General features: G+C 46.0%; 1 protein-coding gene across 4 annotated transcripts in view; it reads right to left on the reverse strand.

The window, feature by feature from the left end:
• Positions 1-13,559, reverse strand: part of SZRD1 (SUZ RNA binding domain containing 1) — a 31,101-nt gene that overhangs the window by 10,615 nt on the left and 6,927 nt on the right. For all 4 annotated transcript variants that reach the window (XM_026011995.2, XM_026011996.2, XM_072751098.1 and 1 more), the window contains exon 2: positions 236-285. In XM_026011995.2, coding sequence (XP_025867780.1) covers positions 236-285 — 50 coding nt within the window. The remainder of the gene's footprint in view (positions 1-235; positions 286-13,559) is intronic.

The raw sequence follows: 13,559 nt of genomic DNA on the forward strand, positions 1-13,559 counted from the left end.
TCTGATTTGTCACCTCCCCACTTTCCACCAGACCACCTCACACCAGGTACCCACTGAGTTAGAAGGCAGATGCGACACTCCAGACTCACTCTCAAAGCCTCAAGCCACCACATCTTTGAGGGACATGCTCGGGTGCCTACCCTGCTAACCCTAACGGCCACCTGGAGAATACCACTGACTGCCCAGCTCTCGAACAGCAGAGAGCATGAGCCCTCAGACCAGACAGCAGCCTTACCTCTCCTTTTGTGTGATCTTCAGTTTTTTTTCCAACCGTCTGTCTATTTCCTAGAGGAAAAAAATGTATATAAAAAGTGGAAAAAAAATCTCTCTTAGATAAAAACTTATGTCTTTATTTTCAAAGCTAAGGATGGTGTCCTCTGACCAGGGACATTACTGTGTCCTTTGAGGTAATGGATGCAGACCTCCCTTTACTAGCCTCGGGTCTGGGAACCTGACTCTCTGAGGGTTCATCTCCCTCCAACCCCGTGGCCATGGTGATAGCTCTAGATCTCAACATGCAGCTGGGTTCCTTGTGTAGCTTCCAAATAGTCTCCTGGCCTCCAATCTGTTCTTCACAGCACCATTCAAATCAACTTTCTACACAAAAGTCTAGTTGTATCACTTCCCCACTAAAACCCCTTCAACTGCCTGTCAGATCAAGTCCAAGCTCCTAAGAACGCCTCGTTCATACCTTTATCTTTGGTTCCTGTTTTATATCACTGTGAAGCTGAGCTGTTACCAACCCCCAGAACCCAGCATGCTGACTCACCTGCCTGCAATATCCTCCCCTTTGCAAACTTCCACTTATCCTGCAAAACCCACGCTGATGTCTGCCTCTCCATGGTGGAGTCTTCTCTGGCCCCATACACAGTTAATCACCTGCTTCTCAGACAAGAAGCTCTCCCTTTTACATTCCTTCACGATCACATGTTATCACATATTTTACAGCCTCCCCCCGCCCCGCCACTGTTACGGACTTGAACTCTGTGATTAGCACTTAGACAAGGCCTGGAACAAAACAGAAGCCTAATATCCGTGAAACAGGTGGGCAGGGAGCCCTCAGGCCCTCAGCACCAGGAACTCTGTGATGCTCCCACACTCTTGTGCACAAGACCCCATGCACTGGACAGGAGGAGGCTGTGCACAGAGCAAAGATCAAACCTTCAGGCTTCTTGGCTATTCCACTGCTTTTTCATACAAAACATCCCACAACTGTCCTCTGTGAGGACAAGACCATTTAGGAAAAAAATTGTATGAAAAATGGTATTATTTCTCTGAAGAAAAGATCTGTAATGGTGGTTCTCAACTGGGAGTGGTTTTGCCCACCAGGGGATATTTAGCAATGTCTGGAGACATTTTTAGTTGCCACTGCCAGAGCAAAGGTGCTACTGGCAACTAGTGGGTAGAGTCCAGGGATGCCATGCTGCTAGAATCCTACAATGCACAGAACTACCCCCTTGGCAAAGACTTACATAGCCCCAAATGTCAGTAGTGCCGAAGGTGACAATCTTAACTTATAGGACATATGGGATTTTCAAGAGTCTATAACTTGCAAAATGTCAAGAATCACTGCCTTAACTGCCAGTAAAGTCTTTGAAATTTGCTGAGATCCACCTCAGGGCCAAGTGTGTAGCCAGTTTTCAGGAATGTTCCAAATGTCCTGAAAATGACCATATTCTACAGTCAATGAGTACAATTCAAGCTGGTTAATTATAATGTTCAAAATCTTTACATTCTTGCTCATTTGTTAGGTTTATAGACTATGCAAAGAATCAAAGATTATTTTCTAGTAAATTACCGTTTATCATTATGAAATAATCTTCTTTGCCTTAAAATCTATTATTTAATATGAATAAAGCTATTTCAGTTTTCTTTTGGTGAGTAGTCCCCAGAATATGTTTCTCTTTTCCTTCTCTTATTTTGGTCTCCTGTAAACAATATGAAGCTCGGCTCACCCTATGAAGCCAGATTTCAATCCAGTCTGACACGGACATTCATTCTGATTGGTGCTGAGTTGTGTTTAACATTTTTTGTTTTTATGACGTATGCAAAATATGTTTGGGGCAAGCACAACACACTGAATTCTGAGGGTGCCATCCACTCCCTGGAGGGGCTAGGAAGCCACTAGATGGAAGACCCCTCACTCAAGCTTAGAACACAAGCTAGCACTCAGCTGCTGTTTAATAATGACTGGAAAAGGTGTACTGTGACCACTACGACCACCTGGGTATGCATGGAGAGAATCTAAGCCCACAGCACTTAATTCTTTTTTTAAATACCAATGTTATGGCCTGAGTAGATACTATTTCCCACATTAGTCTAAAGCCCTGTTACCATGTAAGGGCTTTCCAAGGCTTTCCACAAATAACTTACAGTTTCAAGCTCTACACTGAATCATTTTGCTCCCATCTGAAAAGGACACCTCCTACTCAAGTTTCTCCATCCTAAATGCAAGGTTTAACATCTGTGGGATTTAGAGGCCTTCACACAGGGTCAGAACCAAATGCCTCCACCAGCCAGGCAAGTAAGCAAAACTCCTTCTGCAGGAGCCCAGTGGGGAGCTGAAGCGGCTAAGAGGCACCAAAGGGCACTGACCCTGCCTACAGATGGGCAGCAGAGCCCTGGCTCACAGGGTCAGAGCTGCTATTTGAGGAAAAAAACAGACTCAATATTTTTACGGGAAAGCTCTACATTTTTAAACTTCATTACATGAACTCTCACTTTCATATCGCTACGAGGGCCAAATAAGGCATACAGACAATGAGCCTAATACATGAGGTTTTTTTTTTTTTTTTTTTTTTTTAAATTGTGGTAAAATACACATTACTTTAACTGAATGTGAGAAGCCCCATTTAGGTTTCTCTCAAGAGAGCAAACTATTTCCTTCTTTCTGTACAGCCTTAGGGAAGATAAGAGAATTTGCCCAGGCTCATCAAATGAGCCTGGGTAGGAAAGAGCCCTTCAGGAGGTCATTATGGACCATGCCTGAGTATGGCCCAAATGGGTCTCTGTCCCCAAACTAGAATGTAACCAGCATACCTGGCACATAATATAAACTAGTAGCTTTAAAAATAATGCCTTACATCACCATAATGCTTTATGGCTGTCAATACACTTCCCCCAGACACTCATTTTCTGTTCACACTACCTACCTCTTTGATAGACAAAAGAGCTTTTATCCTTTTCTGTCAGATGAAGGAATGTGGCTCAGGGAGGTTAAGAAACAAACCCAACGTCACAAAGTCAACCACAGAGGCAGCCCAAGAACTAAGGACTAAGAACTAAGGCCTTTTGAGGCCCTCCCCGATGCTGGCGCAGACCCACAACTGCTCACATGCCCTGGAGATGGGAAAGCCATTAGATACACTGATCTCTTCCTTGTCATCCCCAAATGCCCACTGCCCCCTGGCACTCCAATAACTAAGAGTTCCATCAAACTCCATCACACTAGGCAGGATAGCTTATCAGAACTGAGCAGGAATTCCTCCAGCAGATTAGAGAATGGGATATAAATCCAACAGCTTTGGGAGAAAGCTGATCCTGACCGTATCCAGATGGCCAGCTGGACACGAGTATGCCCAGAGCTGGCCCGGCGAAGAGGGAGTGCCCTGCCAGCAAATGGAGAGAGCGCCGCAGCTCCCTCTGGAGTCTGTCCAGGTATCATGAGTCAGTCCATTCTCCTTTTGGACAAGGCCCTGCAATCGATCTCCTCTCAGTCTCGTGCTCTAAGAGCTGCACCAAGCCAAAACTTTCCTACAGGGTGCACTACAAGGAGAGTGCTTGTCGCCTTCAGAGATGCAATAGCCCAGTGGAATTAAACAGGTCTCAGAGTGCTGCATGAGGAAGCATCTAGATGTAGGCCCAACAAGAAACCTTATCACCAAAGGGCATCTTCTCTTTTCATAAGAATGAACAGGATGAACAGAACCTTGGTCAAAGGTGGAGACTTCTGTGTTAAGAGGCTCAAGCTTCACAGGTAGTGAAAGAAACCCATACATAAGCTCATCACTCTATGACTTCTCTGAGCCACGAGGGGTCACCAGGACAGAAGCAAGTGTTAGGACATAAACGTATCAGAAGTGGGGTGATAAGAAATGTTTGATTTCCCATGACTTTTTCTGGAAAAGCTAGCTATTTTTTGGCCAAATAGCACTGAGCAGACTCTAGAAGATGATTCCCTGTGCTCTGCTAAGTGGTGTGGTCTCCTCTTTGGGTCAAAAACCTAAGCAAAAGCTCTCTTGCTCCTTACAGACACAGATATCACTTGCCCTGTGGGGCTACATCTCTACAAAAATGAGGTGCACTCCTCTTGGTCTGAGAGAACAAGCAAAACCAGAAGGAAGGAGTAGAGGCAGGAGGTCATGAAAAACCAGAGTGGGGAGCAAGACAGTTCTGGACAGGGTGGGCCTCAGCCACAAGGCAAATGAAGTCAGATGCAAGGATGCAACAACCTCAAATTCTACTCACCTGAGAGAAGCACAGCTTCCTGAATGCTGATGCCCTCAACCTTGCAATGACTGTGCTTGTAAGCTCTCACAGAAAGCTGGAGGGGGTGTGGTGGCACATGAGAAGAAGAGCAGGGAAGGGGACACCGCAGACTATTTTGTTACCTAGCCACCATCTTCAAAAGGATCAAAGGAGACAGAGAGGATAGGGATGAATCTGCGGGCGGGCAGACTGCCATCACAGATCCACTGCTGTAGCAGTTAAGAGGTGCATGAAAAAGGAAAAAAGAAAAGTGGGAAGCAGAGAGAAAAGGAAGAAAGTGAAAGGAGGACGGTAACTAGGCTATTCCAGATCTTGGTCCAAAGTACAGCAAGTATGGTGTCAGCACAGCTGTAGCCTCAGATCTGAATATTCAAGAAACAGACTCCATTGGTTCACCTAGGGCTGATGAAGCCTTGGGGGGCTGATTCAAACTAGCCAAACTCACAAGAGACACACTGAACAAACCCAAGTCTTCCTCCACTACACTATGGGGGTGGGGGGTGTTCCCCACCTTTTCTGGTACCTGACCTTCTGCTATCCACGCCCAGCATGCCCCCCTCACCCAATTCAGTGCCAAAGGAATGGACTATCATGCTCCACCACTGCATCCCTCCTCTCATAACTAGAATCCCTGGTCACCAAGGCAATCCACACAACTCCTCTAAGATTTCAAGAAATCTTGTACCAAATGGAGGTTCTTGGCTCTGAGTTAGGAAATAACCTCTTTTTATCAGCAAAAGTGACTAAGTGACTTTTCTCAGATAATCTGCTTCTCTTTATCAGTTTCCATTTCAGAAGATGACATTTTCTGATTTTCCTCTTGAATTCAAGGAAAAACGACTGGTCTTGGGCTCTTCATGACCCACTACATCCCACAGGTTCATCTGGTCTTGTGCAGCTACCTCAAACTGGGGAGTGCATGTCTGCGGACTGACACTGGAATCTAAAAAGAGACCCGTACCCTGAGTACAGAATTGTTCTCAGAACTGAAGCCTGACAGGTTCTTTTGAGCACAATGCCACCATTTCAGAAAAAAGCAGAGGAGATGCTGGGAAGGAGGAGAAGGCAGACCTTTATTCCAACACACCTGGCCTGGAACTCTAGAAGTCTTGAGCAGGACCTCAGTATCCACTCCCCTGGCTACAGGGCCTCCAGTGTCCCCAGCAAGGCACTTATGCCTCCCATTCCACCTGGATGAGATTCTATTTCTGCAGGGGCCTCAAATTCACTTAAGAATCCACAGCTAAAGCCAGAAAAATCTGGTCCAAAACTATCAGATAAAAAGGTCTCTGTACTTTTAGAGCCACACCACTGGCCATTTCAAGTCCAGACGTGCAATCCCAAGACTTCTCCAAACCACCTTCATACCAACTCTGTTAACCCTGTTTCAGCCCAGCCTTATTTCTCTATGTCAGTGGTGTCGCAGTGATAGTTGACAGTGCTTATTCTAGCCCCACTGGCTAACTCCAGGGAGGGAAGCCCCCAAAGTCAAACCACTCTGGGTCTGATTCTGAAGCAATGCTTCATTCAGGATCACCATCAGGTTCAAAACATTAATTCAACTTCTGGGCAAACATGATTGGTTAAGTTTAAAAAAAAAAAAAAAAGGAAAAGGTGGGACACCTGGTTGATTCAGTCAGCAGGGCATAAGACTCTTGATCTTGGGGTGGGGACGCCCGGGTGGCTCAGCAGCTGAGCATCTATCTGCCTTTGGCCCAGGGCATGATCCTGGGGTCTCAGGATTGAGTTCGGCATCGGGCTCCCTGCATGGAGCCCGCTTCTCCTTCTGCCTAGGTCTCTGCTTCTCTGTGTCTCTCATGAATAAATTAAAAATATATATATATTAGGTGTAGGGATTATTTAAAAATAAAATCTTTAGGGCAGCCCCAGTGGCGCAGCGGTTTAGCACCGCCTGCAGACCAGGGCATGATCCTGGAGACCCTGGATGGAGTCTCACGTCAGGCTCTCTGTATGATGCCTGCTTCTTCCTCTGCCTGTGTCTTTGCCTCTCCCTCTCTCTGTCTCTATGAATAAATAAAATCTTAAAAAAAAATAAAAAAATAAAAATAAAAATAAAATCTTTAGGGGCACCTGGGTGGCTCAGTTGGTTAAGCGTCTGACTTCTGCTTGGGTCATGATCCCAGGGTTCTAGGATCTAGCCTCACATTGGGCTCTCTGCTCAGCGGGGAGTCTGCTTTTCCCTCTCCCTCTGTCCCTGCCCCCACACTTGTTTCCTCCCTCCCTCCCTCAAATAAATAAATCTTTTTAAAAAAATTTTTTTTAAATTAAAAGGCAGTGTTTAGAAGTCGAAACACAAGACCATCTAGGCCATGAATTCACTGGTTGCCTTTTTAATACAGACACATCAATCTGTTGGAAGGTTCCATTTCCTACAAAACACTCCTCCATTGTTATTCCCACAGCAAGGAAAGAGATTCCACTTTGAGTGGGTCACTGTGGGGGCCCAGGATACAGTTTTACAATTCCCTCCCTAGGGCGGCCTGGGTGGCTCAGCGGTTTAGTGCCGCCTTCAGCCCAGGGCCTGATCCTGGAGACCTGGGATCGAGTCCCACGTTGGGCTCCCTGCATGGAGCCTGCCTCTCCCTCTGCCTGTGTCTCTGCCTCTCTCTCTCTCTCTCTCTCTCTGTCTCTCATTAATAAGTAAATAAATAAAATCTTAAAAAAAAAATTCCCTCCCTCCAGGTGAGGACACCTGGGTGCCTCAGCAGTTGAGTGTCTGCCTTTGGCTCAGGGCATGGTCCCAGGATCCGGGATCAAGTCCCACATCAGGCTCCCAGGGAGGTGCCTGCTTCCCCCTCTGCCTATGTCTCTGCCTCTGGCTCTCTGTGTCTCTCATGAATAAATAAATAAATCTTAAAAAAAAAGAAAAAAGAAGTCTATGCTTTGGTAATGTATCTCAAAAGTGCCCTTTTGCTTCACTGTGACAAAAAGCCAGAGACAAGCACTTGTGGAAAAACTACTATAAGGCAGGAGACCCGCCAATGCTGGACCCTCAGAGGTAAGGCAATCCTTGTTGAAGACGAGAGCCCAGCCAGGAGGGAGGAGACAGATAACCAAACCACTGTTGCTATATTAGGGGTATGAACAGTGTTTTGAAAAGAGAAGTGGAGAGCGAGCAACTCTGCGATGAGGAGCCTGAGACAACTGCAGAGACCTAAAGAAAGAGTATCAAGGAAAAGAGAGGAGCATAAAAAATCAGGGCAAAAGAGGATGAAAACATGAATAGAAGGAAAGGAAAAAAGGAAAGGGACCTCAAATAAGAAATTTCCTAAGCTGAAAACCATCTGAAATTACTTGAGCTGCAGTAGGCAATGTTTTTTGTTTTTAAAGATTTTATTCATTTATTCATGAGACACAACAGAGAGAGAGGCAGAAAGAAAGAGAGAGAGAGAGAGAGAGAGAGAGGCAGAGACACAGGCAGAGGGAGAAGCAGGCTCCATGCAGGAAGCCTGATGTGGGACTCAATCCCAGGTCTCCAGAATCACGGCCTGGGCTGAAGGCGGCGCTAAACCGCTGAGCCACCCAGGCTGCCCAAGCAATGGGTTTCATTAGCTGTTATGAATACTATTCAAAAAATTGCTGCAGAAAATCAGCTATACTTCCCAGGGCCAGAAAGATTAAGACTTTGAAGAAACCAGGAGAACCAGAAAACTCTGAGGGGCTCTGGCAGCGTATGCTGTAAAGATGAAGCAATTCTTACTTGGAAGGGAAAGCTGCTTCCTGCCTTCCTTCCCAAGTTCATGTGGCTTTCAGGACCTCCCCACAACTGCCTAGGAAGAGGAAGTCCTTTGGGCACGCTCTCCAGCTACATCTCCAGTCCAGTAGCCACCACCACACGTGGCTGGAGAGCACTCCACATGTGGCCAGTCCAACTGAGCTGTATTTTAAGCATGAAATGCACAGTACATTTCCCAGACTTAGTCCAAAAATAGTGTAAAATAGCTCATTAACCTATTTTCAATATTGATTACATGCTGACATGATACTATTCGGGATATACTGCATTACATTTAAAATACTAAAATTAGGGGATCCCTGGGTGGTGCAGCGGTTTGGCGCCTGCCTTTGGCCCAGGGTGCGGTCCTGGAGACCCGGGATCGAATCCCACATCAAGCTCCCGGTGCATGGAGCCTGCTTCTCCCTCTGCTTGTGTCTCTGCCTCTCTCTCTCTGTGTGTGTGTGTGTGACTATCATGAATAAAAAAAATAAAATAAAATAAATAAAGTACTAAAATTAGGAGCACCTGGCTGACTCAGCAGGTGGAATATGTGACTCCTGATCTCTTGATCTCAGGGTCATGAGTTCGAGTCCCCCACCCCCACAGCTGAGTGTAGAGATTTAAATAAAACAAAAAATATTAAAATTAATCCTGTTTCTTTAAGATTTTATTTTTTCATTTGAGAGAGAGAGAGAGAGAAAGAGAGACATAGCGCGGGAGCAGAAGGGAGAGGCAGAGGGAGAAACAAACTTCCCACTAAGCAGGAAGCCCAATGCAGGGCTCAATCCCAGGACCCTGAGACCATGACCTGAGCCAAAGGCAGACATTTAACCATCTGAGTCACCCAGGTGTCCCAATCCCACCTGTTTCTTTTTACTTTTTAAATGTGGCTTCTAGGAAGTTTTAAATTACATGTGTGGCTTGAGTGGTACTTCTCTTGGACAACACTGGTTGAGATCTAACCTTAGAATAAAAGGTATCTATCTCTGTTATACATTTAATCTTCCAGCAACTAGTGACTCAGCTCTCTAAGGACCCAAGGGGCATGTTTACAGATGTGCAAAACCTACTCTGGTGGGTCCTGTCATTTTGGCATGACAGCTAGCACTTACCCCATGCCCCATATTTGGCCCAGGCCCTGGTCCAAGTAACACTCACCATCCTGTGCCAAACTAGCTCTGAAACTGTTGTCAGGAGTCCCCAATGACCTCCACTGTTGCCAGATTCAATGGTTAATTCTACGTCTTCACTCAACTTCTCAGCATCATCCCACACTGCTCAAAACTCCTTCCTTAAAGCATATTCTTTTTTTTTTAGGAAGGGAGAAAGGGAGGAGATGGAGAGAGAGAATACCAAGGAGGCTCCATGGCAAGCATGGAGCCCGACATGGGGCTCAATCCCACAATCCTGAGATGATGACTTGAGCCAAAATCAAGAATTGGACACTCTCATAAATAAATAAAAATTAAAAAAAAAGGGGGGGGGGGAATCCCTGGGTGGCGCAGCGGTTTAGCGCCTGCCTTTGGCCCAGGGCGTGATCCTGGAGACCCGGGATCGAGTCCCACGTTGGGCTCCCGGTGCATGGAGCCTGCTTCTCCCTCTGCCTGTGTCTCTGCCTCTCTCTCTCTCTGTGTGTGTGACTATCATAAACAAATAAAAATTAAAAAAAAAAAAAAAAGAAGGACTGAGCCACCCAGGTGCTCCTCTTTTTTTTTTTTTTTTTGGTGCTCCTCTTAAAGCATCTTTTATACCAGCCTCCCAAATCCCACCTTCCCAGTCTCCTCCTACCTCCCTGGCTAGCTCCTCTCACATCTCATATTTGATTTCTTTTGTAACAAGATAGGCTCCTCTTCCTCTCCAGACCCCTTGAGGTTGGAAGGTTTGCACCTTTCCTCTGCTGGAGCTCTACTGGCTTATTTGATAATCTCATCTAGTTCCACAGCCTTTTATTTATTTATTTTTTTTTAAGATTCTGTTTATTTGAGAGAGAGTGAGTGAGCATGAGTAGGGTGGGGGGAAGCAGAGGGAAAGGGAGAAGCAGACTCCCTGCTGAGCAGGGAGCCCCACACAGGGCTCAATCCAAGGACTCTGGAATCATGACCAGAGCTGAACGCAGACATTTAACCGAGCCATCCACACCCCCCTACGTACAGCTTTATAGACATTGATATACACTGCTGACTAAACACACCCAGTTTGATTTCACAGGGACCTAACCTCATCAGCTCCAAAACCAACCTCTTGATTTCACTCACTCACCCAAGCCTGCTTCTCCCACATTCCCTCCACTTAGGCCATCTCAGAACTTCCAGTGTTCTGGCAACTCAGACCAAAAACTCTGGAGTCCTCTGTGATGCCTCTTTCTTACTTGGTTCTACTTCCAAAACATATCCTAAATTTTCTCAATACTTCTGCTGCTATGACCATAGGCCTTGAATGAACAGCTGAAATAGCATCCTCATCAGTTTGTTTTCACTCTTGCCCCTAGAATTTATTTTACACACAGCAGCCAGAATGATCCTTTAAAAAACCAAGTCAGCCTCTGCTCAACACCCTCACATGGCTTCCTATTTCTTTCCCTTTCTTTCCTTTTCTCTCTCTCTCTCTCTCTCTCTCTCTCTCTCTCTCTCTCTCTGGCTTCCTATTTCAAGGTAATATCCACCATGGCCTACTAGTCTATAGGATCTGGCTCCCTGCTATCTCTGACCTCTTCTACCACTTTGTGCTACTATTATCCCCCACCTATTCCTCAAATAAAACAAGCATGCTTCAGCCTCAGGACCTCTGCACTTGCTATTCCCTCCTCCTGGAATGCACTTTCACCAGCATCTGCACACTTGCTTTCTTACTTTCTCTCTGCCTATCTTTATGGAGAGGCCTTCTCTGAACCCTCCACCCAAAATGGCACCTCTGCCAGTCACTTTCTATGCTCCTCATCTCTTTTCTTTTTCACCATGTATGTGTATACATTATTGTTTACTGTCCATCTTTCTACACCAGAAAGCAAGCTTTATGAGAAGAAACTTCATTCATTACAGTTGTCCATAGTGCCTAAAATAGTACCCAACACATGAATTAATGAGTCTCCTATGAAATAGGATTTTAGAGATATATTCCCATTTCACAAATGATTTAGAAATCAATCCTGAGAGGTTATGTAACTCGGCCATGGTTCCACAACTAGCATGGAGCAGAGCCAGAATTTGAAATGGGTCTATCTGGGTCCAAAGGCAGCAACACTATCCATGTCCTAAAAAAGAGCTAAGGGGGTGCCTGGGTGGCACAGTTGGTTTGGGCATCCAACGCTTGGTTTTGGCTGAGGTCAGAATTTCAGGATTGTGAGATCAAGCCCAGCGTCTGGCTCTGTAATCAGCATGGAGTCTGCTTGGGACTCTCTCTCTCCCTCTGCCCCTTTCCCCCAACTTGCATGTGTGTGCTCTAGTGCACACACTCTCTCAAATATTTAAAAAAAACAAAAACAAAAAGACAAAATAGAGCTAAGGCTGCCACAGGCATTTCTCAGCAGCAGTGGTGGCAGCAGCATTCTCCAAGCACCTGCCACAGGTTCCTGAAAGGAAGGCACTGTGCACTCCCTTCATCACCTCTCATCCTCACCACAATCCAAGGGATGTACAGCAGCCTTGCTACACGCTCTGAGGTTAAATGACTTGCCTAAGGCCACTCAACTAGTACATGACAAAACTGAAGCCTAAATCTCAAGAGGAGGAAGCAAAAAGTTTCAGGAGTGTGGCTAGTGGGTGGCCACAGGAACCACTAAGACAGGATGAAGGCTGGCAGGGTACACCAACTTGCCTTCTCTGCACCCCAGGCCAGGTGAGTGCAAGCTCAGGGTTCCCAAGGAAGGGCTACAGCAGTAGCAGACCACAACAAAGTCCAGATCTCAAATCTGTAAAGTACCCAAAAGAAAATAATTCTTTTTTTTTTTGAGATTTTATTTATTTATTCATGACAGACACACAGAGAGAGGCAGAGACACAGGCAGAGAGAGAAGCAGGCGCCATGCAGGGAGCCTGACGTGGGACTCGATCCCGGGACTCCAGGATCAGGCCCTGGACCAAAGGCAGATGCTTAACCTCTGAGCCACCCTGGCATCCCAAAAGGAAATAATTCTTAAGTAGAGAACAAGTCTCACAATTTAAATGGATCCCAAGCTGGAGGGCTCAGACACTGTGAGTTGCCATGTTGAGACAGTTTCTTTCGGCTTCCAGGGCGGGGCGGGAATCCATGCAACTCTTTCCCTTAAAGGTGCAGAAGAGGCAGCAGTGTGAGTAATGGTGGTGAGGCCTGTTCTTAGAATAAAACAGTGGGTAGAGTCTATTGGGGCTCCCCTTTCTCTGCATTTACTATTGCTTTTCCCTTGCATCTTGTACAGAGAACAGTGTATTAGCCCTCAGGCGCAGCAATAAGAGAGAGCCCTCAGCCAGTCTTAGGAACTTCCTACTCTACCCAGACAGAGGCCATACTGGGGAAGCTGGAGACCTGGGGTACGACACCCTCATGCTCATGGCAATGGCATTCTCTGCTCTAACATCTGCCGTTCTGCAAGATCTCTTACTAAGTGCTTCCTTAAACTCTCACCATCAGGCAAGGCAGATTTTATTAACCTGATTTTACAAAAGAAGAAAACGAAGCTGAGAGAAAGGTAGGCAGTGAGTGATCTGGCCAACAATCAGATCTGGCACCTAAACCTCTAGCCTTGCCTTCAGACTTTCGTTATTGCCGCGGACGAGGAAGTAGGTCAGTAACTGGCAGAAGTGACCTACTCTTTCTTCCTTTTATAAAGACTACAAGTCTCCTCTCCCAAAGGAAATGTGCGCTCGGACTCTGGGGAACGGAACAAAGTCATTCTTACCTCCCCTCTACACCAACAGCTACACCACCAGGAGGTTTTATCCAAACACCCAAGGGCACTGTCATCAAACGCTAGTTAGAATCATGGCACTAAACAGGAGCAGCAAACACAATGCCTTCAGGGCCAAGCCAATAAAGCAAGCAGGACAGAACACAACAGGTCCCACAATAAATAAAGTGGGGACTCCAGAGGACAGGAGAGCAACCAAGACCCAGGTAAAGGCATTCGAATTCAATATATAACTGTGTGTACCCCAATAGAGTATATAGGCTGAATCCCCCAAAGCCGCCAGTTTGCAACTACAGCTACAGGGATCCTTAAAATATCGGGCAGAGGTATTAAATCTTCTCAAGAGATCTGAGCAAAACTTACGTCTATTATTCCTTTTCACTTGGCCAGATATTAAAAAGTTATTTCCCACTTATGATCAAACTTTCAACCAGCATGTCACTTGCCCTC

Source organism: Vulpes vulpes, chromosome 2 (genome assembly GCF_048418805.1).
Source record: "Vulpes vulpes isolate BD-2025 chromosome 2, VulVul3, whole genome shotgun sequence".
Taxonomy (NCBI): domain Eukaryota; kingdom Metazoa; phylum Chordata; class Mammalia; order Carnivora; family Canidae; genus Vulpes; species Vulpes vulpes.